The sequence below is a fragment of the Durotheca rogersii genome (assembly GCF_024521655.1).
Source record: "Durotheca rogersii strain YMJ 92031201 chromosome Unknown GGS23scaffold_4, whole genome shotgun sequence".
Lineage (NCBI taxonomy): Eukaryota > Fungi > Ascomycota > Sordariomycetes > Xylariales > Xylariaceae > Durotheca > Durotheca rogersii.
In genome coordinates, this window is record NW_026251235.1 from 1,369,837 (window position 1) to 1,392,833 (window position 22,997).

The 22,997-nt window shown below is 57.8% G+C and overlaps 8 protein-coding genes across 8 annotated transcripts; 5 read left to right on the forward strand and 3 right to left on the reverse strand.

Moving 5' to 3' along the window:
- Nucleotides 1-408: 408 nt before the first annotated feature.
- On the forward strand, nucleotides 409-1,489 carry GGS23DRAFT_364725 (late endosomal/lysosomal adaptor and MAPK and MTOR activator-domain-containing protein). Its single transcript, XM_051513286.1, has 3 exons — nucleotides 409-587; nucleotides 642-787; nucleotides 847-1,489. The coding sequence occupies exons 1-3, from the start codon at nucleotides 534-536 to the stop codon at nucleotides 1,130-1,132; spliced, it is 486 nt and encodes a 161-aa protein (XP_051374732.1). The 5' UTR covers nucleotides 409-533; the 3' UTR covers nucleotides 1,133-1,489.
- Nucleotides 1,490-2,374: 885 nt separating this feature from the next.
- Nucleotides 2,375-3,620, reverse strand: GGS23DRAFT_364742 (uncharacterized protein). Its single transcript, XM_051513287.1, has 2 exons — nucleotides 3,260-3,620; nucleotides 2,375-3,178 (listed from the first exon to the last, which is right to left on the reverse strand). The coding sequence occupies exon 2, from the start codon at nucleotides 2,996-2,998 to the stop codon at nucleotides 2,666-2,668; it is 333 nt and encodes a 110-aa protein (XP_051374733.1). The 5' UTR covers nucleotides 2,999-3,178; nucleotides 3,260-3,620; the 3' UTR covers nucleotides 2,375-2,665.
- A 7,912-nt stretch (nucleotides 3,621-11,532) lies between these two features.
- GGS23DRAFT_555090 (uncharacterized protein) lies at nucleotides 11,533-13,994 on the forward strand. The gene is made up of 2 exons (XM_051515581.1): nucleotides 11,533-12,794; nucleotides 13,152-13,994. The coding sequence occupies exons 1-2, from the start codon at nucleotides 12,255-12,257 to the stop codon at nucleotides 13,650-13,652; spliced, it is 1,041 nt and encodes a 346-aa protein (XP_051374734.1). The 5' UTR covers nucleotides 11,533-12,254; the 3' UTR covers nucleotides 13,653-13,994.
- GGS23DRAFT_365157 (uncharacterized protein) lies at nucleotides 13,617-14,805 on the forward strand. Its single transcript, XM_051513289.1, has one exon. The coding sequence runs from the start codon at nucleotides 13,990-13,992 to the stop codon at nucleotides 14,764-14,766; it is 777 nt and encodes a 258-aa protein (XP_051374735.1). The 5' UTR covers nucleotides 13,617-13,989; the 3' UTR covers nucleotides 14,767-14,805.
- On the reverse strand, nucleotides 14,694-16,347 carry GGS23DRAFT_555092 (uncharacterized protein). Its single transcript, XM_051515582.1, has one exon. It carries the CDS (start codon nucleotides 16,110-16,112, stop codon nucleotides 14,844-14,846), a length of 1,269 nt encoding a protein of 422 aa, XP_051374736.1. The 5' UTR covers nucleotides 16,113-16,347; the 3' UTR covers nucleotides 14,694-14,843.
- A 500-nt stretch (nucleotides 16,348-16,847) lies between these two features.
- GGS23DRAFT_594181 (MED7-domain-containing protein) lies at nucleotides 16,848-17,644 on the forward strand (the record flags this gene model as incomplete). The annotated part of the gene is made up of 2 exons (XM_051518123.1): nucleotides 16,848-17,270; nucleotides 17,348-17,644. 2 exons carry the CDS (start codon nucleotides 16,848-16,850, stop codon nucleotides 17,642-17,644), a joined length of 720 nt encoding a protein of 239 aa, XP_051374737.1.
- Nucleotides 17,645-17,793: 149 nt separating this feature from the next.
- GGS23DRAFT_364926 (uncharacterized protein) lies at nucleotides 17,794-18,439 on the forward strand. The gene is made up of 2 exons (XM_051513288.1): nucleotides 17,794-18,174; nucleotides 18,377-18,439. Exon 1 carries the CDS (start codon nucleotides 17,942-17,944, stop codon nucleotides 18,164-18,166), a length of 225 nt encoding a protein of 74 aa, XP_051374738.1. The 5' UTR covers nucleotides 17,794-17,941; the 3' UTR covers nucleotides 18,167-18,174; nucleotides 18,377-18,439.
- A 921-nt stretch (nucleotides 18,440-19,360) lies between these two features.
- Nucleotides 19,361-21,720, reverse strand: GGS23DRAFT_603450 (glycoside hydrolase family 74 protein; the record flags this gene model as incomplete). The annotated part of the gene is made up of 3 exons (XM_051519480.1): nucleotides 19,361-20,491; nucleotides 20,549-21,335; nucleotides 21,392-21,720. The coding sequence occupies 3 exons, from the start codon at nucleotides 21,718-21,720 to the stop codon at nucleotides 19,361-19,363; spliced, it is 2,247 nt and encodes a 748-aa protein (XP_051374739.1).
- Nucleotides 21,721-22,997: the final 1,277 nt, after the last annotated feature.

Sequence of the window (22,997 nt, forward strand, 5' to 3'; positions counted from 1 at the left end):
CACCCAGATTTCATGTACCCCTCCGAAAGGCTAGGCTCCCCCCTACGCACACAGCCCGGTGCGAGGTACAAGAGGCAGGCCATGCACTACATAAGCAGGTACGTTGCTATTTCGATCAGCACGTCAGGTACTAGGAACCTACCTGCCTGTGCGCTAGAGGTAGGTACCTCAGCGCCCAATTCCTCCCTTCAGGTACCTAGGCAATTACATAACGTCCATCGCCCATCGGTACCCGTAGGGAGTAGGGATTGGCTGGCCGCCCGTGTCGCGCATCAATCGTAGACCTACCCAGACCTCTCTCCCTTACCCGCCCAGGTAGTGAGGACCTCGCCCCAGATTCTTCATCCTCAAAAGCTTCCTCGTTTGCGACAAGGCGCCCCAAAGCTTCCTCTAACTCTTGCCCTGATAACTGCACGGCAGATTATACCGTCCTTATGGTTCTTTTCTAGTAGATATTTCCAGCGGGCAAATGTCCTTTCCTCCCGTTTCACTTTTCTCGCTTTCTCTTCCACGCTTACCACGCTGCAAACGAGATGGGGATCTGCTCCTCTTGCCTGGGTGGGCGCCGTCGTGATTCGTACGATGAGGTATGCGCCCCAGAGCCCTTCGCACCGTGCCGCCGATGCTAACTTGTCGCCAAGGACGACGTTTCCCGCCTGCTCTTCGATGACCCGAACAATCTCCAATACGGGAGCTTCGGCGACCACAACATGAGTTCACAAGCCGACCCCCTCGAGTCGCAGCGCGAAGTCGAAGCGCTGCAGAGAGTAGTTGCGCGGACATCCAAGTACGTGTCGCTCGTGGGCCTCGCTTTCGGCGTCGCCGTGCTAACCAGGCCCGTCCTAGTAACCTCGTCGATGTCTTCGAAATCACGCCTCAGGAGTCGCAGAGGGCCCAGCCGGCTCCCTTCTCGAGCCAAGACGTGCGCCTGGTTCGGTATCAGAATATCTTATCGAAACTGTCCGCCAACGGGGAGGACGCCGGCTTAGAGGACGGCCAAGGCACTGCCGAGTGGCTTTTGAGCGAGGACGATGCTTTCGAACTGCCAGGGAAACCCCCCAGCATCAGGGACGAGGCGGGTGGTCCGCTCGTGGGGACGTTCGCGGACGCGACAACGGCCGCCGCCGCATAATAGGGCGGACGATGCCCTGGAATATATAGATGGCGCCGACCAAGGTTGCCGGGCGGGCGTCGCTCAGCTCCGCCGGCCGACGGGTGCGAATGGTGGTGGTGGTCGTCGGCCAGGCAGCCGAGCCGACCTGGTGATGATTTTTTTTTCAACTGCCTTGCCAAGGGCTACGGCGGGTCTTGTCATAGCCCACTCCTCGGACCGCGCGCCGGAGGCGAGAATCCATGTGTTAAGCTAAGTCGACCAAGACGGCACCCCTCTGTCCGCTCGCCTGCGTCTCGCTAGCTGCGATACAGCCAATCAAGCGGGAGCGCCCGGGGTCTCGAGACGAGCAGGCCCATTGAGTAGCAGACACGTGCCTAGTCGGTCTTGATCCCCCTACTAGCTGGTGGAGTTGTGTATAAGAGTCCCGCCCGTCCGGCACGCTCTCCTAAGCATTGTACATATACCATCGTGTACTACTATATCTCCGGCTTCACTGCCAGTCTGCCCTCGTCCGGCTTCGGTGCTGAGAGAGGAAATCATGACCCGAGGAGATCGACTGTGGGATTCCTCGATGGTGGGAGCGGGAGTTTATATGTCACATCTGGCCAGTGGGCGGGGATTCCGGGAAGGGCAGCAACCACCCCCCTAATTACTGACTCCGCTCTCCTATCCACTCCCTTACGGTTAAGAGCTACTTAGGGATGATTCCCCTCCCCCCCCCCCTCCCTCTCCATGATGCAGACGATATCCCACAACAGTGGGATTGGGCCCGGCACTCCCCTGAAATTCTCCTTCCTTTTAGTGTGGGTGTATATGTGTGTGTGGTTTTTCCCTCTCGTTTCCACTGCCGTGCTTACTACCGGCGATCAAACGGCACAGCGAAGGGGTAGACTGCGCTTATACGTGTACGCGTATGTATTGGTGTATTTATCAATGATTATCGGTATTTCTACTGCCCGCCCTGTATAAGGAACGTAATGGTCTTGACGGTTTGTCGGTGTGATCTGTCGCTTTCGGCTTGAATCTGCCCTCATGCCGGCTGCTAGAGGTCATTTCGCCCCTGGTATTGGCCGAGCAGGCGTCCGGAGGGCTAGCCTAAGCCTGTGGCTGAAGACAGTTCACACGAGGCAGGCCATGCAGTCAGACTTTAACCAGCGTCGATCACAGAAGAAATAATCCTTCCAGAAGCCAATCGAACTGCCGGACCTGGGGCAGAAACAGGAGAGTCACCCGTATCGTTGGGTGGAAATGGCGTCGTCAAATATAATAACATACAAAAGACCGGTGTCCCAGCTCATTTATTCCTAAGTCGTGACTTTCCCAAAAGTCCCCTTTTATAAGCATCGGTAGCTAGCCTTACCCTCTCGCCGATCCCTCTTGAGATGTGGTCTTTGTCCTAGACAGGAAAAAAAAAGAGAAAAAAAAGAGAACCCTACTGATGTTGTTGAGCAGCCGTGTCGTGTCCCGCCCGCCCTGCTCCGTCCCTTGAAGCCCCCCCCCAACCCGGCCTCCCCCTCCTCGCTCGCTCTCGCACACCGCTAGCCGCAACGTCTACACCACCGAGTACTGCCTGTTTTGGTGTTGTTGCAGCATGTTCTGGATCGCCTCGTCCACCTCCCCCATGTCCTTCTGAGCCTTCTCGATCGTCGCCGTCCGGTTCCCTTCCCTCTGCCACCGGTAGATGTCGTTTTGGAGCTTGGTGAACTTCCTCTGCTTCTTCTCGATGTCCTTGCATAGCTTACAGCTGTCGATCTCGAGGTTGGTACAGTACACAAGCTTTAGGCCGCAAGTCTCTCCGGTCCGGTACTCCTTGGTACACTGTTGACGAAAGTGGCCCCATCGCCAGTACCCACAAGACCAGCGCGTCTGCTCGAAATAGCACATCGTCGTCGTTCGGGAAAGAAGAGCGAGGTGGAGCGAGAGGAGAGAAAGAGGGCGATGCGGGCGGGCGGGCGAGCTAGAAAAGAGCAAAGGGAGGGCAAGAGAGGGACGCAGGAGTGAGGCGGAGGGGGAAAAGACAGCGAGTTGATCGGATCGGATCGGATCTGGATTAGGAAATTCAGTCTAGGAGCCCACCAATTAGCTTTGTTACTGCACGTTCTTCGTCTCCAGAGGGAGATACGGTCCATGGGGTAGCTTCTATACCTTCAGGCTCCGACAGAGAGGTAGTGTCGTCAGCGCTCACTGTGGGCTCGAGTCGACTTTTCCTCCCCCCTTTTTCTTCGTTTGGTCTCCTTCGTACGTGTTTAGGTCCTGGTTAGATATCTCGGATCGAGTTTACTCCACCACCAAGCAGGAGTGACATCAATAGGGGAGACAAGACTACTTATACTTTTCTCGCCGGCCTTGGGCTCTGCTCTCTGCTCATTCCCACCCGACACCCGTCCTCGACCTGCGTTGGCCGCAACCTTCCACTACATATTCGTCAACAGTGTACCCGAAGTCATCGCAAACAACCGGCGAAGATTGGTCGATGACAACTCAGCCTGTCTGCTAATTGGGGTTGCATGTCCATTTCGCAACCAGGCCATCCAACATGTTTCCTAGGGCACTGGATGGATGCCACGTTGACCTAATGCTTCAATTTCCACCGGCACAACTTCCCCACCCCAGATACAGCCTACGAGTACCCTGACACTGGATGGACAAGTCTCTACCAGCTTCTTGATTCGAGAGCTATGGATAGACCCCCCTCACCCCCCTTCCGCCTCCTCTATTGGCCCGATTCTGACGTCTTCGAGCGGCCCTCCGTCGACCTTTGATACGCGAGCCATCAGCCTCGAATTCGACACCCTGTTGCTACACTCCGTTGCACGCAGAGTTTGATCCTTTCCCGTCTGCAACCAGGATGGGGCCCATCCCCACTGCGTGCCTATGCAAGCCATCTGGCTAGCCGCGGGTAGGTCTCTGGCCACGCCCCCCCCCCCCTTCCCCCCTGGTCCTATGAGGCGACTTGCCTTTTAGCACGAGCATGTACTGTCAATCACTGGAACAGGGAATCACGTTTTGTACCTTCTTACCACGTCTCCGGTGGCTATCTTTAACGGATGCCGTATTACTCGCTGGAAACGTGTGGGAGTCTGTCCAGCAGCAGCATGTATGGCAGGACGATGGCGTTGGCGTCTCCGTCTCCCTGTCTCCCTCCCCCCTCTCCCGGATTTTTATCTTATGTCATTTTTCTTTTCGTTCCCCTGCCTTCTCGAATATGTCGTCGTCCCCCCATCTCCCCGGCCTCGACGATCACCGTATCCTGTGCTTCTTCAGATGGCAGACCGGGTTGCTTTTTGCCACGCCGTCTTATTACCCCCCTCTCGCCTCCTATTGTTTGTTGTCGGGTTGGGCCCCCATTGAGCGTAACTCGCGAGATATTATCCAACTCGCCATCAAGCCACATCGGGAAAGACGACATCGTCCTTGCAGCCAACGTTCCGTGTGAATCATTCGAGATTTTCAGAGTACCCGACGTATCCGTTTCGGAGGAGGTAGTATTTCTAGAGTCCTTTTTTTCCCCTTCCGGAACAATTGACAACACATCGTTTGTAACTACAAGGGTTAGACCGTTTATGACGACTTCGTCGATAGTGGTACCTTTTTCGGTCAAAGACGCGGGCTGGCTCTCTGCGGCCACCTAGCTTAAGGCCCGATAAGTAGGCCCAGGAGAGAGCAGAGTTTTCCACGATGGCACAGCACTCGGCTCCCATGTGAAACTACATCAAGTCACATATAGAAATCTCCCACTTCGCTTTACGCGAGTCAAGTAAAAACTCGAGATCTTCAACGGGGGGTCATTGGGCCGGCAACGTGGCAATGTGTTTCTGGCCGGACCAGGCCCACCTGCAGTATTTCGTCCCCCAGTTTGTACGCGATGGGTGTGTAGGAATTCTGGGGGATCGAAGGAGCCCCTAGTTTCCTCTAATTTACTACCCTCCCCCCTCTCCCTTGGGGAGGACTATAATCATGACCACGTCGAGTCCCCCCCGGCGTCCTCTTATGCCATTACACATGAGGATCGAGCGACAGGTCGTTTATACTGGGGCTCGTAGATGTCTGTAGCTGTCGGGTCACGGTGGGCGTAGTACAGATTTATATCGTGGCAAGCTCCTGGGGAGCTTTGTAAGGCTGAGCGAGCCCACTCTCGACTTTGACACCGCCCTCCCGAACAGGGGCGGCCATGTTGGATATGGTTCCCTTCCCACAGAGCGCTAGTAAGCACCCTATTCTTGTGAACACGTCAATGAACAATCACATTGGCCTACGTATTCCTATCCTATCGCAATATGACCTCCTTCGGGTCGGGTGATCTAGATAAAGGAGTGACCCCATTATTACTCAGACCGAGGGCACGTCCAACCGGCGAAGTAACTTCGCACGCATGCAAACTGTTTGCTCCATCCGTGATAGGCAAGAGGGAAATGGTATCGACAGCTTCGCTTCAGGCACATACGTCTCTCCCTCATTGACGCCCGAGGAGCGCGGGACGTTAGGTCGACGGTTCGGCAGCCAGGCTGTGGTGTGTGCTGTCACGCTAAAAAAGGAGTTCCTCACGCGTCGTAGTAGTGCGGACAACCGGCGATTTACCCCGACGGCAAGGGATAACAGGGGGACAAAATAACAGTGATAAACACGGGAGGGAGAGGGCACGACGTAATATGGCGAAGGGCTGGAGGGTGTGCGTATGTGGCTCTACGATCACGATTCCGGTGTTTGTAACTACTCTACTGCTGACAAGGCCAAACGCGATCCCTGGGTCAACACGGCCACATAAGGCGGCCAAGCCTGGTTGCGAGTAAAGCGGTGTTTCCGGGAACGTCGAACCGCCTCTCCTTGTACCCCACGGGCCGTTCCGTTCGCGCACTGCCTTAGACACGGTGGTCCCCATCCCAGCTGTCTCTCGAGAACAGGTAAACCTCCTCCCCCGCCCCCCTTTTCCCCTTTTCGGGCACCCGCCGGATATATCCCGCAACTAGTCGCGCAAGCAGTCTACCGCCCTCCGGCGGGCGAACGCTCGACGTCGCTATTCCTCCCCTCCCCCCGCGGGCCAATCACAGCCGGTCCCAGGCAACGGATGTCGTGGAAAGCTCTCCCGTGACCATCGCATCTCCCGGCCACACTCTGTCTAAATCATGTGCAAGAACTTCTATGCGCATTCCCTTCTTCCAAAGTGAGCATGAAGGCCTACTACCATACTGCCCCCCCCCCTCCCTCCAGCCCAATAACACATCGCACGCTCCGAGATAGTCTCCCGCCCGTCGCTACCCACCTCTGAATCTACGGGGGGTGGGACACCCCTCCCCGGAAAGGGGGGCGTGGGGAGCGCGCAACCCCACTCCCCCCTTTTGACCCCCCCTGACGCAGTAGCATGCATCTCAACCCGTCCGCAACGAGTGTTGGACTCGAGGGCAGAAGCGATCGGCCACGCGTTCCTGTTTTGTTAACAGCCTCTCGTAGCCCTGCACTGCCAGCTCATTGGTTGGGGGCGAAAAACCACAAGTTCGCCGCAGCGGGATGTACCTCTGCTCGATCCGGAGGGCACCCACAACGGCGAGAGGGGCGAGGGTTAGGAGGGAGAGCAAGCGAGGGCGAAGCGATGAGAAAGAGAGAGGGAGAGAGCGAGAGGGAGGCGGAGAGGGGGAAGGAGAGAGGGGAGAGTGGGATCCGAGAGCTTCATGTAGCGGCCATGCGGCGGCCGAGAAGGGCGACAAGGGATTGCTTCCAACCTACCTTGCCGTGCAATGATATTTCGCTCACGGCCTGCGGTACGACGACACCTGCTCGTATACTTGCACGGGAAGAGCAGCGAACCCGGGATTCGCCCGAAGTGCTCCTCAGAAAAAGGGCCGCGTCGGCTGTTGCGGATGAGTGCCCCCCCCCCCCCCGGTCCCTCGCCCGATTTCGTCTCTCCCTCCCTCCCTCTCTCGCTAGCTACCCTTACTACCTCTCTACTTGTCGACTTCGGTGACTATGGCTTCTCTCACTCGGCTGTCCCGCTCCCCGGTTTGACAGAGCTCTGAGTTGTCCTCTCAACGCCATCGATTTCGAAAGGTAAAACAAGGGTGACTGATTGGAACGGCACCGCTGCCGACTCTGTCTGGGCAATGGGTTCACAGTACTCCACAGCGGATGTGCTCGCATCGCATAGATGCAGCAGATGCATGGTGATCTGGGTTTTTCCTCTACTTCTATTCCTCGACACCCATCTGCATTGCAGGGTTGCAGATAAGTGATAGCGCAAGTACCTACCTTCTTCTTATTCCTCTCGTCCCGCTGGCGAGCCCACGGCTATGTGGTATCTCTCCCCCCCCCTCCCCCCCGCCGTATTATACACATGGTCACGCACCGCTATATCCACCTAGCTACACACATCCCGAGAAGCAGTGGACAATGAACGCAATAGACGCAGCGGCCACACCTCCTGCTCCCCTCCTCAGACGGGCTCGGAGCCCAATTGATCGGTGGTACGAAACCGACACATTTTTGCCTGTTCATTGGGCACTGATACTAACCGAATAGAGAGGCGGAAAGAGGGAGGAGGAGGAGAGGGAGGGGGGGGGGGAAGGGAAGAGGGCCGGCGGATTCTCGACCACGTTGGACGGCCAGAAAAAGAGACCACCCTCGGCCCTTGACCGCGCCGGCTCCATCGTTCGCTGACCGGCCTCGAGGGGAGAGGGGAGAGCTTGGCCGTCGAAGGATGGCGTACACGTCATGTCATGTCTGGAACCGGCGCTGACTTACAGCACCACGTTCTCGGTATGCCAGGTACATGCAACGCGTGGCACGGGATTCCGGGAAGCGTGACGAGCAGGTAGCCGGAGTGCATGTTCTCCCTCGATCGAGGGCGGCGGGCTGAGACAAGTGCTCGTTGGTTAATTAGTACAGGGCGAGACAGAATTGCTATATTTAACGATGTCCCGCGGTGCCGTTACCGACGTGTGTTTTTTTTTTTTTTGAAATTTCTTTTTTATGTAAATTCCTTTTTTTTTTTTGGCGTCGAGGCACGGCGGCGCGTGGGCCATCCGATCTGACTTACACGAGACGCAGGCCCCGCCCTCATTGGCGACAGGCGGCTCGACTTCGGAACCCCGAGCCATGTCCCCAGCAACGACGACACCTGCGCTGTCGCTGGTGGCATCGCAGCGGAGAGAGTCACGACACAGCCGCTATGAAAGCATTAATAATACAAGGCTCTTAGCACGGCGCGGACCGCCGTATAGAACAAGACTAGATCGGACAACGCATTCCTGTAGGGACCGTCGTCTGCACCGCCGCACCCAGGTAACGCACATACACGCACGTACATACATACGTAGGTATGTCTCATGCGCACATACCGCATATATGCCTGTACGGGTATGTATACAGGTACATATACATATGTATGTACGTACCTGATGGAATAGGGCGGGGGTGTGTGTAGGCGGGAGGTACGTGAGGTATCTACCTCCTACCTAAGGTAAGTAAGGTACCTCCCATCCGTAGATCTTATGGTACCTAAGGTAGGCGATACCTCCTCAGGCCGGCCACTATCCTATGCGCACCATATGAACGTAATACTACACGCAGCGTCCACGTACGTACCCATACGGACCCGGGCGCCGCCGCTACAGGTATGCGTGTATCGGGTCCAACGTATGCGCAGCAAAGGTACATCGAAGCTCACACCCCGCCTCGCTCCCCCTCCCCCTCTCTCCCCCCTTTCCGACCCTGGCGCTATGGATGTAACCGTATCTCTCTACTGAGCGACTCGGGTCCTAGTACAAGGTACTTGTGGGGTATTATCTCTGGCTGATGTTGCCGTGGGGATGTTCTGCGTGTGTCTCTCGCGTCGGTATAGGCGCACGCCCTCTCCCCTCGCCGTGCCCGTCGTCCACACGTACGTGTGCGTCTTGCCCTCTTCTCCCGGGATGCGCAGACGTACATATGTATGCGTGTATCCTTGCCTACCTACGTAGAGATGTAGGTGCTTTGGCTGCCACCTGTAGGTACCTGACGCCTACTTTGCCTCTGGGAGATACCCAGGGAGAGGCCATGCCGGTGCGTGCGATCGTTACGCCTCGTGCTGCGTGCTGGAGCGCCACCGTTCCATGTTATGAGACGACAGCCCGCCATCTGCCGACTTACGGGACTCGGTCTGCCTTCCCTGCCCCCGACCGGCCCCGAATACTGCACGCTGCCTACCCGGGCGGTATAGGCGGTATGCACTTATAATACGTCGAAGCGCGCTCTGGCCCTGGGTTCCCAGGTAACACGGACCACGCATCGGCAGCGATCTGGGATCTCCTGGCCGGTCCCGCTGCCCTAGTGTCGAGTGCCGCCATCCGCACCGCACGGCATGCGATCTTGATCTACGCATGTATGTGTATGTGCGTATGTGTCTAGCCTTGCAACGGCCGAGTTGCCTGGCTGGAGACTGACAGGCTGGGTAGGGTGCGATCCGCCCGTCCAGTCCCACCCCACTCCGAGCTGCATATGCTAGCAATATGTGCCAGCCTGTGATGGAGAGGGAGAGTGACATCGAAGCTGTCTGCCTCTCTGCCTGTCTGTCTATATCTGCATGTAGGTGTCGAGGAAGAAGGTTGCACTGGGGAGGCACTGCATGTATCATCACATTCTAGACGGCTTCCTTTCGGGCAGATGCTATTATCTAGGGCCACTCACGTCCTTCGCCCTCGTCAATATTTTGGTTTTGCTGCCCCTGCCATCCTGCCCGTGTCGGCGTCGGTGCTGCCGACGCAGAGGTAAAAACAACAGACAAGCCTGTGGGAAGACTGAGCAGCCGGAAACGGACCGCGCCGTAATGCGCGTTCTTCTGCCAACGGCTGTATGGTGACGGGGGAGTTCCATCGCTTGACGAGACACGAGAAAGCACCGCAGGCAAGGTGCCCCTATTCGGTTCGCGAGACCCTGTCCCATTGGCCAGGCACGTTGGTACGCCACCGATAGACACCCAGGCACCTCCTCACGTACCGCTTGTGTGTAGGTTGGCCTCCATCTCCGCTGCGCCGGCACCGCGAGGCCTGCAGAGAAAGCGGTAAAAAGACAGTGCCGCTGTCCCATGCGCCGAATCCTCAGCACTGTGACGACCTGGTGGGTCACCGTCTCAGGCATTTGAGGCAAAGGGGACCTGGAGGGTTAGTGGCCCGTGCTCCTTGACGTGATGGACGACGGGGCGGGCAACAGAAACCTTAAAATAAAATCAAACAGGGTACATGGGGATTCCACGCCTGTGAAGGTACTTTAGGTACCTACACGCCCGCTATCCATATACCTGCCTTAGGTACCTACACTAAGGAGGTACCTAGGTAGGTACCCCGGTCAGCTGTATCGGTGTAGGTACACATGCCCCCTAGCCGTGAGGGTCGGCGCGGATAGCATCGACGGGAACGCTGGTCCCAACACAGGTGGGTGCCACGTCCACTCAGTACACAGCTACACAAAAGCGCAACGGGAGCAAGTCTCGTCGCAAGATCCCACAGTTATCCGATATCCCTACTCATAGGTGCCGGGGGGCCGTGGTGGGTTTTGGCTCCCTCGCTATTCCGAGGCGACCGCCGTGCCAAGGCTTAAGGGGCCGTGTACCGGCCTAATCACCCCGCCTCAGGACCTGCCTCTGCCTCTCCAGGTACCTCGCCTAGGGATACAGATAGGTAGATACCTGCCGTCGTGCTCAGTAGGCTCCATGGTAGGTACTTGCCTGCTCCTATCCGAATGTATGAGGTAAGTGTGTACCGCATGCCTGGGAGGTTGCCTCAGGCCACCTTAGGTACCTGCCTAGGTAGGTACCTAAGGGTAGGAGGTCCCTTGCTCGTTTGCCTGTGAGTATGTGCCGTGCCTGGGAGGTGCCTAAAGGTAGGCCCCGTCCGTTGGCTCGCCCATCTCCATCGCTCCCTCATCAGCGCATCAGCTGTTGTTGTTGCGTGTGCACATTGCCGACTTCAACCTTGCCATCGTCACGTATACCTCTACCTCCCTCAAACATAACACACTCTACGCCTTCGCCCACGCGGCAGACAACAGGTCGCCAACATACCCGCCGAGTCGCCTTCCGCCCCCATATTCATATCTTGATTGCCGAACCACCGCCGATCTACCTGCGTATAGAGGTGGCCTTCGAACCCAGCGCGCACTTCCTCGCATGCCTGCATAACACGTACGTACGCCCGTCTCTTCTGCTGCTATCCGCTGTCTCTTGTCACGCCGTGCGCCGACGGCCTGTTCTGCCGGCCCTCCTCGCGCTCCTCCTGGATTCGTCCCATGAAACGAAGCGCCGCAGAGGGCCGTCTCGCGCGGCCGCGACCGCTTAAACCGGCCTTGCAACAAATACAGATGGCTGGCCTTCTCCATGGTTGCCACTAACGGCACCGTCGTATAATACCGCACCTCGACACGCCGAGCACGTCAACCCCGTCCGTCCACCCGTTCCCCCCCCTCCCCCCAACCCTCCAGTCCTCCCCTCTCCTCCGCCCTCCCCTCCGCGCGCTACTGCTTTCTCCACCAGCGCTGGACCGTACATCGAACATCGCACGCACATTGCACATCATACGTACATACATGAGCGCATCTGGCTGGGGATAGCTTCCTAGCTGGCTGCCGCTCGCCTCGTTTCGTGCCTCGGGACGATCTACATGCAGCTACTGATTTAGACATCCCCACCTAGATGTAGAGCCAGACCAACAGAGCGAGATCCGTCTCGAAGCCAAGCAGGGGAAGCCGACAAGAGGGTGCGCCCCTCTGGTAGAGGCAACTGTCGCGAATCGCGTACTCGTCGTCATCTCTCGTAGCGGTGCTCGGCCTGGCGATCCGGCGCTCGCTACCTAGCCATTCGGCGACATCGGATCGTATCGGCTATATAGACTACACCACGGCTGGAACTCACACTCACACCTCGCTGTCATTCTGCGGCGTACATTCCACACAATATCTCACCGATGATTGTCCGTATTAGCCTCATCCACCCCTACCTACATATCTGTATACATACCCGCAGCATCGTGCTTTGAGTCCTGTTCGGCTGCGCACCAGACTGGGCAGGCACCTCAGGGAGGGGAAGGCATCATTGCTGCCACTTCACCACCGTATTTGCTACTATACTCAGATATAACCTTCCCTATTCTCGCCCCCCCCCCTCCCCTAGGCTACGAGCATGTCGACGCAACCAGCTCTCGAAGCGGAGCCGCGACAGCAGCTCGTCACGAAGACCCGTGATCTGACCTTGGTCACGTCGCGTCATACCACGCAGCCGTCGCCTCTGCCTTCTCTACCTGCACCTTCGCCGGCCGCCGAGAGTGGCGATGCTACCCCGCGGCAGCTGGCCTCGAGAACGGCCGCCCCTATTGATGCCCAACCAACTCCCTTGGCTACGGGATTTTCTGTTCCCGGCCGACTGGAATTAAACGATGTGAAGCTCAACGATGAGATTCCGCGGCCCGTGGCGGGCCAATCTACTGATGTTTGCTGCCCGTCACCAGATAGCGTGGTCTTGCCTGTGGTGCTGTCACCATCGCCCGATGCGACGGCACCTGCTCGAGACCTAGACGGGGAGGGAGTAGCAGATGTCATAACGAGGGCATCTACGCTGTTGCGGTGGGGGTGGGACTCGCTGTGCTTGGATGGCTTGCCGAATGAGATCCTCACGCACATTCTCACCTTCCTAGACGTGAGCGACCTGCTCTCTACTTCTAGGGTATGTGGCCTCCCAGTTGAATTGTCACTTACACCCCCCTCCCGCCTTTTCGTGTTGGCAACGCTGAACCTGGCTCGTGTGTCTACTCCTTCTCTATTGAGCTTCTGTCCTCGCTGTGTGCAGGGGATCCTGCGTTTGCCCCTCCCATGTCAATAACAGCGTAAACTACCTACACGTACTACCCGTCACTGCTCTCACCTTCGCGTGAAAGTCGCTCATAAGGGCGCTAGGGATGGAAACCTATCTCCGTGTTCCCCTAGGCCTAATGTAGCCTTAGATACTCCCCCCCTCCCCTCGAGCCCAAGATATCCCAGCATTAGGACGCCTCGCTAGTCGTGTTACTAATCGCCATCTTAGATCAACCATCACTTCAGGACCCTGTCACTCCATCCCATCCTCCACGCCCTACGGCTCCGACGTACCCGGCTCTGCCTCCCGCCACTCCTGACCTCGCCTTCGCGTCCCACGCTCGCGCAGTTAATTGCGCGACACATCGTCATGACGCATAGGTCACAGGTCTCGCGGCAGCTGGCACGAAACCTGGTGGCGATCCGTCTGTCGCGGCGCCTGCCGTTGCGGCCGTCGGCGGAGTCGCTGGTGCAGCGCGGCGTGCTGCCACCCGAGGTCGTCGAGGGCAGCGTGGCGCCGGGCCTGGTGGCTAAGAGGCGCGCGGTCGAGAAGGAGAGGCTGAAGGACGGCCTCCGGCGTTGGATCGGCGCGGTCTGGCGCGGCGAGGTAAGAGAGCGGAGCGAGGGCGTCCGGCAGTGGGAGGAACTTGCCGGCGTGGGGAGGGTTTGGCGGTTGCGGAAATTCTGGGAGCGCGTGGGGAGGGGCGCGGGCGGCGGCGTAGACGTATAGGGTGGATGAGAGGATGATGTAGGTGGGTGCACTCCTTCTAGATGAGGGAGATGAGATGTCGACACGAAGCTACGATTGAATATCCGCGGTCTGTCAGACGGACGAGAACGGGTACCTCTGGTGCGCTTTACGATGTCGCCCTGGGTAGGCCTGTTGGATTATGTTCTTTTCTTGTTCGCGTTGGAAAGGGCACGGAAATTCTATCCTCTCCTATATGTATGTATACCTGTATAGTGGCGCCTCGGATGATGGTTTCTTGCACCCAGGCATGTAACGAGTAGTTGGGGAATGAATGCACGACTAGTTTAGGCATCGTTTTATTATACACCTATACCATATGGAACTCAGTTCGATCTCAACTTCTAGATGGGTCGATGAAGCGATGCCTTCATGGGTTTTATGGGGGGGGGGATCGCCCTCCCCTCCCCCCTCTCCCCTTTCTGCTGCTGCTCCAATCCCCTCCCCCCCTTCGCCTATGTACACAAGAGCATATGCGACGTCGGTGCCCACGCATACGCATTCCCGCACTCGCGTAACCACGGACCCGCCGTCTCGCTTCCCGCGTCGAGAGCAGACCGAACCGACCTGCTTTTATGCGCCCCGTCGAGAAGCGACGTTTTGCATCCCCACACCCTCACCGGTTCCCGCACCTGGCCGCCACTCCGGTGGAGCTCTCGCCACGTTTCGACCTGCGGGGGGCAGCGAGCGGCGGGGCCGTGGGCCGCTTCGCGAGCAGCACGGCGGCACTGCGGCACTGGGCATGTTCTCGTGGTCGGGGTTCAGGGCCTGGGCGGATTCTAGGCGAGGCGAGGCGAGGCGAGAGCCGTCTCTCTCTCTCTCTCTCTCTCTCGCGACTGACTCCGCCGGCGGTGCGTGGTGCCACCAGGATCGACGTCTGCGCCCGCGCCCTCGAGCCTGCCAGTCTGTCTCTGTCCTTACGCAGGCGGTATCGATTGCGTCTATGTATGTGTGTGGTCTTGGTCTCGTGCTATCTATATGCTATACATGCTGTCGTTCCACGTCGCCCCGCCTCATTCCCCCGCCTCCCCCCCCCCACGCCGCAAGCACTGGATTCGTGTCGGCCCTGGAACAGCGGATAGCGGTGCGTGGATGATGGTGTGCGCTGGCTGGTGAGTTGTGGGTGGGGCAGAGGGGCCGGTGTAAACCCGCGCGTGCTTCAGCGCTGCGCTCTCACCGGAACCGGAACGCGTCCCAGCCGTCTTCGTCCTCGTCCTCGTCGTAATCGTCCTCGTCCTCGTCATCGTCATCGTCCTCGGCGTCGGCGCCTTGCGTGCCCTCAACCCCGTCGTCGTTGTTCTCCTTCCCGTCGGGTCCGCTCTTGAGCGGGTTCTTCGCCATCGTCGTCGCCGCTGCCGCGGCGGAGACGGCGCCGTCCCCGTCTCCACCCCCGCTGCCGCTCCTGGCTCGCCGCAGCTCCTCGCGGCGCGCCTTGAGCCGCCGGACGCGGCCCTCGAGCTCCTCCATCTCCTCGAACTCGGCCTCGAGCGCGCGCGTCGCGTCCTCGCGCTCGTCCGCTATCTCCGCGTCCAGCAGCTGCTTCCGCCGCTCGTTTTCCTCCTCCTGGGACCGGGCGGCGAGCTGCGCGGCCGTCAGCGCCGGCGCCGAGATCGTGACGTCAGCCCCGTAGCGCGTCGGCGCGGAAGGATCCGCCGGCACCGCTTGCGGGTCGGCGGCGGCAATCTCAGCCTCAAAGGCCGCCCATTCGGCTTCGTCTACCGAGGTAGCGGCTCCGCCTGCCCTTTCTGCGGCAAGTAGTGTAGGTGTAGCGGCCGTAGCTGACGAGGTGACGGGGGTGGTGGCGGCGATCGGTGGCACGGCGAGGGATTGTGTCGAGATGGGGAGTGATGCCTGCTGCAGTTGTAGCGAGGTGGGCGTAGACGTAGATGTGGGTGTGGAGGTGACATCCGACCCCGTGAGCGGTGAGCGCCCGGGAGGCCCGGCTTTGGGCGTCGACGTAGCCGAGTTGGAGCCGGCGGCGGGCGTGGCGGGCCGGGAGGGTATCGCGATCTCAACGCCTTGAACAGGAGGCTGGGAGGTCCGGCGGCTCAGCAGAGGGGGCGTCTCCGTCTTCTCCTTCCTCTCCGTCTCCCTCTCGCCATTGTCGCCCCCCATGTCGATCTTGCTGCGCTTCTTTCGTATCGTCTCCTCAACATCCGCCACGTCGGCGTCGACGTCAGACATGTCCTCGTCCACATCGCCGTGTTTACGCTTGCCGGCGCCGTGGCTCTCCTGCGAGGGAGCGGTCACAATCTGCTGTAGGGCCTGCAGCTTCTTCTTGTGACTCGGGCCGCGGATGTGCCCGTCCCACAGGCTCTCCGACTTGACGGGTTCGTGGCACAGCTTGCATAGCAGCTTCCCGGCGTCCGAGTAGGCCGCGTGTGGATGCTTGATGCGGTTCTCGGCGCGGTGGGCGCGGAGAAGGGCGCGGGCGTCCGCCATGGTGCCGAGAGTGTAATCGTCGTAGGAGTGGGTGGTGTGGTCGGGTAGGTGTGGGAGAAAGCAATCGGGGAGGCGTAAGGGGTTTGACGGGTTTCACGGTGCCGCGAGCGGTAAAGCACCTGATGAGGTCGAGCAGGGCGCCGGGGAGATGGCAAAGGAGAGATCAATTGCCATTTGAACGTCGTTGAAAAACGTTGGCTCAGGGGCTTCCTGAGGAATCCGGGGTGTACTTCACAGGGAGCTTTGACGAAAGCCGGTCCCAGGTAAAGTCGGTGATGCGCTAGCGCGTGGCTGATTCGTGAGGCGGTGAGCTAACCAATGATATGGTCGCAATGGACGGAGATGGCCGCCGTAACTATAAGGAATCAGCCACAGCCGCCACGCCCCTAAGTATCTCTCCACCATTTTTCTACTACGTAGGTACCTCTACGCGAGAGGAATCGAGTGCCCCGCACTGCCCTAGGAAGGTCTTATTCAAAGCCTTAATAACTCGTCATAAAATTATGCGGTACCCAAAAGACCAATTCCGTCCAGCTATCACGCTTCCTTCACAAGCCGACCAAGGTGATCCGCTCAACAACCTCGCCGTCGTCTCTTCTGGTTCTGGAACCCATTGATATGCATGGCGCGACGGAAGGTGAAGTGACCTGAAATGAACAGTCTCACGAGACTGGTTTGTTATCTTACAGGCAGAATTCGTCACCTTCTCCGCAGTGCTCTCGGCTACACTACGCGATGGAGGAAGAATTGGTCCAGCAGTCTTCCTCGACCTGGCCCCCGCCACCACCTTTCTGGCAAGCTTTCACTCCCGAGAATATTGCGCGTATAGAGAAATCGAGGCAGCAACAGGCAGAGAGGGAGGGTGTCGAGGATGCCTCTAACGTCCGCCTCCACGATCTTCCCCGCGAGCTGCGCGCCCTACAGCCTCCACTAGAACCGGCCGATGGAGAATGGAGAGTCTTCGGCGACAAGTATAGGCTTGTGGACGAGCTTCCGAAGCTCGAGGACATGCAGATTCGGCGCTTATTTCCCAACCCGGAGGACAGGGACCGTGACGGGAAACATTTTGATCGCGCCCTCATACTCAAACGACTAGCCAAGTCCCTGCTTCTGAATTTCCTCGAGCTCATGGGCCTCTTCGCTATCAATCCCGAGGCGGTACGTTGTTGCCTTTTAAATACACACCTGTTTCTTGCTCTTCTGGCGGTTGCTAATTCCAACACGTGCGCGTGCAGGCCCAGGACAAGATCACAGATATTCGCGACATGTTTATCAACTTCCACCATCTCATCAACGAATACCGACCCCACCAGGCACGCGAGTCCCTCATCTCCATGATGCAGGCGCAGCTCGACCGCACGCGGGCAGAGACAAACGCCATACGCGACGCCAAAGACAAGACCGAGCGGATAATGGAAGGACTCGGCAGCCTCAAGTTCGGCGACGAGCTGGTAGGCGACTCAACCCCCCAGAAGGACCCCTGGGCCACCCAGCGAGAGGTGTGGGCATCCGCCCTCGCAGACATCTCCTAGAAGAGAATATTCTGTCTCATCCCAGCGCCGCATAGGAGGAGCGTAGCGTTGCTCGTGCACGTTTGCTTTCTCTTACGGAATGTGGCAGCTCGACGTATAATGGTAAAATAAATGATTTGCGCTACCGCTAGAGGTTTAATGGTGGAGGCCAGTCCTCCGCTGTGAAGAGCATATTCCCACCGCGTCGTAGTCAACTCGCAGACTTTACCAAGCGTGTTGGAAGTGTGTTGGGATCTTTCCGCCTCATTTTATCCCCGAGTTCTTCCCATATGCCCCCCTCACATTACGACACAGGGAATGCAGCAGCACTCGAAGTCGCCACAGTCGATGCAGCGAGTCTTGCCACCCGTAGCCTCAGCCGGCTTGACGATGCTCTCGATGGTGGAGGAGGCAGCGCTACCCGGACCGTTCCGGTTGACGAGCGAGGAGTGCGAGCCACAGGCCATGATTAGGTATTGGTTCTGCTTAGGAGGGAGTAGTAGCAGTTTTCTCCGGAAGAGACCTGTGGGCTCAAGAGGTTAGTCGACCCGGTAGGTCCCGCGATCGCTCGAACCTCGAGCCATGGAGCAACATAAGGCCACTTACAAACGCGTTTGGGCGTACGGTGCGATTTGAGCGCGCAACGAGTCTGGCTGAATGCTGGGATATTCTTTTTGGCTCTTTATTGGAGGTACTCGTGGTATGGGAGGATTCGAAGAGAGAATACGCTAACATGGATTTATTGCGCAGAAGATACCGCCAGTTTGTTGCCTCTGCCTTGTTTTATGTATGTATGCGAGCTCCCCATAAACAAGCTGAGGGAATACCGGCGGCAAGACATAGCCACAGTCCACACTGGGCCCATAACCCTGGTGACAGGGTTACGTCAAAGAAATACCTGGGTATATACAACCACGTCACAGGACCTGTGACGCGTAAGACGAGGACAGAATGCGAAAATCTTCACTCTCGCACACATACTCATATATAGAGAGGCTATATATCCCTTTTCATTACATAGGGCAAAGATAACTGTATTGTACGTAGTAGATACACTACTGACATATATATGCATATAGGGGCCCTTCGGATGAGACCACGCCAGCTTCAGAGGAAAGAGAGTCGTCGTCATGCCTGTGGGGAAGTCGGACTGGGGTCATCGAGCTGATTGGTTTTTTCGCTCCCCATCAAACGACGGATCATCATCACCAGCCTGCATTATCCATGCCAACCCTTCAACCCTCTCTAACTTCGTACTGTATACCCCGACTGTCTGCTTGATTCTAGCCATGGGTCTTTTCGAAACTGGTGCATGCCTACCAAATGGCATCAAGTCGCTGCTATATCGATAAAACAAGAAAAGGAAGGGGGGGATGCCGGTGTGAAGGATAGGTATGTCGAATAAGACGATAGCTACAACGCCGACCTTCGTGATGAGAGCTGCCAACGCATCCTCTGTCTCCGACGCCCGCTTCAATGTACATGCTAGGGAGCAGCTGTGGCGCACAAGAAGGAAGACGCAGACGACCCCTTAACCACTTGGCGAGATCTCAGTGTCCAAGCGACTGGGACACGCACTCGACCCCAACACATTCTATAGGCAGATGCCATTGGACAGGGGATTTCACGGGAACGGTGGTAGGTAGCGGTGGGTTTCATTGGTTCTTGGGATCGGTATTTTTTCTAATACGAGCCCAAGGGGCCAGGAAGACTGGATATGCAGCCGAAGCCGTCCATTTACGCCCACAGGTCCCTCTTCCGGAGCGTACCGGAAGCGTAGAAGACTCCGCGCCCGTTCGTCCCCACGTACACCTGTCCTGCCGCGTTTCCGCTGCCGGCTACTCTACAGCTGTCGATGGCGCCGAAGGTCTGGCTACCTTGGAGATCAGTCCACGAAGCACCACTATCTGCGCTACCGTATAGCCTAGCTCCTGCGGATCCCGTGCCGAATGCGTACACATTCCACGTGTTTTCCGATCCTTTCCCGAGCGCGATTTGGTAAGTGTTCTTTAGTGCCGTGGACACTTGGGTGAACGAGGAGCCGTAGTTGGTCGAGTGGAAGATACCTGCGTCGGTCGACACCCACACGTCACCCGCTACCGTCGGATGCGCTGCGATATCACGCACTGCCGTGGCACTACCCAGGGACCCGGCCCTCGAGAACGAGGATCCGGTGTCGGTACTGACGTAGAAGTTGGAACCGGAGCCACCGTAGAAGACGGTGTTGTTACGCTTGTCCGAGGCAACGGCGGCGCCCGAGGGAAGACTCGAGACGGAGGAGAAACTGGCCTGGTACTGGGAGCGCTGCACTCCGTTTGTGCCCGTCGACCACACCAACGTGTCCCCGTTCGCGGAGTATGCTATAGTGCCGCCATTCATATTGGTGTTTGCGCCTGAGTAGACGTACCAGCTTGCGCCGCCGTCGCCCGAGAGCGCGACTTGCTGCGAGCCAGCTGTGTTGCCAACACGGACAATGTTTTTCACCGACGCTCCAGCATAATCGACGCTCAAGGACGTCGACCAGATCGGGTCCATCCAAGGCGTGCTAGGAGCAGTCGTCAAACTAGCCGCATCCTTGAAGGTGAAGCCGTTATCGTCTCCCACAGCAGCCAGCAACTCGCTTCCCCCGGGTGGCGAAATAAGATCTTGGACGGCAAACTCCTCAATGCCATCGGCCAGAGACTCGATCGTCACCTTGCTCGACGATCCCCACTTTGTCAGATCGTGACCGCCGTATACGGTCAAGCCGGTGGCATAGAGCCAGTGGTCACTGTCAAGAGGATCGATAGCCAATGCCTCAATCATCCAACCAAGGTCCTTCGTGTCGGTGTCAATGAAACCCTTCTTTATCCAGGGTGCCTTCGAGGCCTAGAAAGTCGTTTCTATTAGCCGCGCCATCTGCGCTAGATTTCGCAGGAGACTTACGCCGATCGTGTAACGCAAGTTCATTTCCGGGTAATTCCCCCATTCCCAGATCTTGGACCAGGTGGCGCCCGAGTCGGTGGACCGGAAGAGTTGCGCGTCTGGCCACCACGAATTCAAAGTCGCCACCACGATTGTGCCGGGCTTCAGCATATCCACACCGAGGCCTCCGAAGCCGAAGTATAGATCGCTCCCTGACGCCGGCGTAATATCCTTCCACGTGCTCGCCGCGATGTCGTATCTGTACACCGCACCCTTGGTCCCGTCATAGGGTCCGGTCCCGTCACTATAGGTGAGGTATAGCGCCTTTTCCTGCGGTTGGAGCACGCCCTTGTGCGGGAAATAGGTTCCCGGTTGGCCTCCGACGGGGTTCCAAGTCGATCCGGCGTCCTCCGAGACGTAAACGCTTGCGGTCGTGTTGTCCGCCGTACCCACGAAGATTCTCTTAGTAGCACCTCCCGTCGTGCCACTCGTGGAGTCGAACGTCACAAAGGCCAAACCTTGCTTATCTCCATTGTAGCCCCCGACGTCATTGGGGTCCGGGATAAATGTTCCTACTGCGCCAAACGAGGAGACCTTAGAGAAGCTCGCTCCGCCGTCCGTACTCTTCCAAAGGCCATTGCCGCTACGAGCACCGAAATACAGAATCTTGGGGTTGGCCGGGTCGACGGCAAGACGCTCGCCCATGCCACGACCGGGCATGTTGCCTCCGATCTTGAAGGGCAGGTCGGCGACCTGCCATGTGGCGCCTTTATCACTGCTCCGGATGATAGAACCGGGTTTCGGGTCCCTGTTTTTGGGTAAGTAGGGCTCGGTGGTAGTGTCATAGGGCCGGCCGGGACCTACCAATCGTTTGTGTACATCCCAACAGCGGCATATACGGCATTTGGGTTCTGGGGGTCGAGAGCGACAGCATCGATGCCCCAGTTGTGCCAATTGTCGTGGTCAGCAATAGTATCGGTTACCGGCGTCCAGGAGTCGTCGTTCGCGTTCAGTCGGTATAGGCCACCGATGTCAGTCCGGGCATACGCGACGCCCTTAGCTGTGGGATGGAAGACAATGCCAGGGACGAACCCCCCGCCGCCGCCGATCTTGACATTCTGCCACGTGAAGGCAGCGTTTACCCTCGCCGCAGCTACTGCGGCGAGTAGCTGTATCGACGCGGTGAACTTCATCGCCAAGGTTTGCTGTCTATGTAGACCTTCTACTCGGGATTAGGCTCTATATTCCACACATGCCCCTCGAGCGGGTGTGTAGTGGTGTTTATATTTACCTTGGCCCGAGTTGCCTTTACCCACATGCTGCCAGGCTTGTGGGATGATACCTTTCGCCAATCTCTGCACGATCTACTTCTGAGCCAGAGCTATCGGGCAGGGGGTGCAGACTACCCCGGTTGTATGGACGGGATCTCGCGTCGACATGAATTGAAAGCTATGCCGAGCAAGTTTTGCCGTGTCGACGCCGCACGGGCCGGTCCTCCCCCCCTCCGTATCGATATCTTTCCCACAGGCGCAAGCCGAGGGTTGCAACGACGACGAGGTGCAAGGTGTGGAGCCGTGCCAGGCCCGAAGGAATTTCCCGCGAATGGAGTGGCGATCCTGACGATGATTCGACCGGATTCGGCAGGGAGGGCGAGCTTCCGCAACCCGGGGGAACTCCAACCGCCCCTGACGATCCCTCCCCCTGTAACCCGCCCGGCTCGATGGACCGGTTCGGGAGGCTGGTGGGATGCTGCCAACAGTTTCGCTTACGTACACGCGCACGACTGTTATACAGACTTGGTTCCTGGGACCTGGATCTAATTAATATCGTCTGAGCTGCGAACGACTATTACTTATCGCCTGTCACCCTGATTTGCCGGGCGCACGCGTCGAGCTATTACAACGTGAGGTGTCGCATCCCTCTCAGCATGTCGCTGATTGCGTAGGTATGTATACGAGTATAGAGGGCATAACTTTCTAATACCTACCTTCAACCACATTTGATCTTATTCGTCCGCATCGTAGGCTAGCGTAATACCTAATACCCGTCCCTCGGGCACGGAACGCCCGGGGAAGTCCATTCGGTTGATGAGGTAGGGATCGTTTGCCGCTTTTCCATGTGGAAGCAGTAGGTAGGGATAGCGGGTATCAGGAGATAATAGCGCGCATCGATGCTAATAACAAGCTCGCTGTTGGTGGCTTTTTGTATAGCCAGACACTGCGCACATGCCTAGGTAAATACACATCACCTGCTTACTGTGCCCGACAAGAGGTGTGTCAGCCGATCGCGCCCCCCCTTCTAGCGGAGAGGGCAGATGGCGGATATCAATACTGCTCCAGAACCACGCAGGGGGTCAGGCTACCATCATCCTGGTCTCCATATATTGGCCTGGACAACGAGAGACCAAGCTTCCGTAATTTGCTCAAATATGTCAACATTGCATCCCGTTCACACAGTTGTGTTTGAGAAA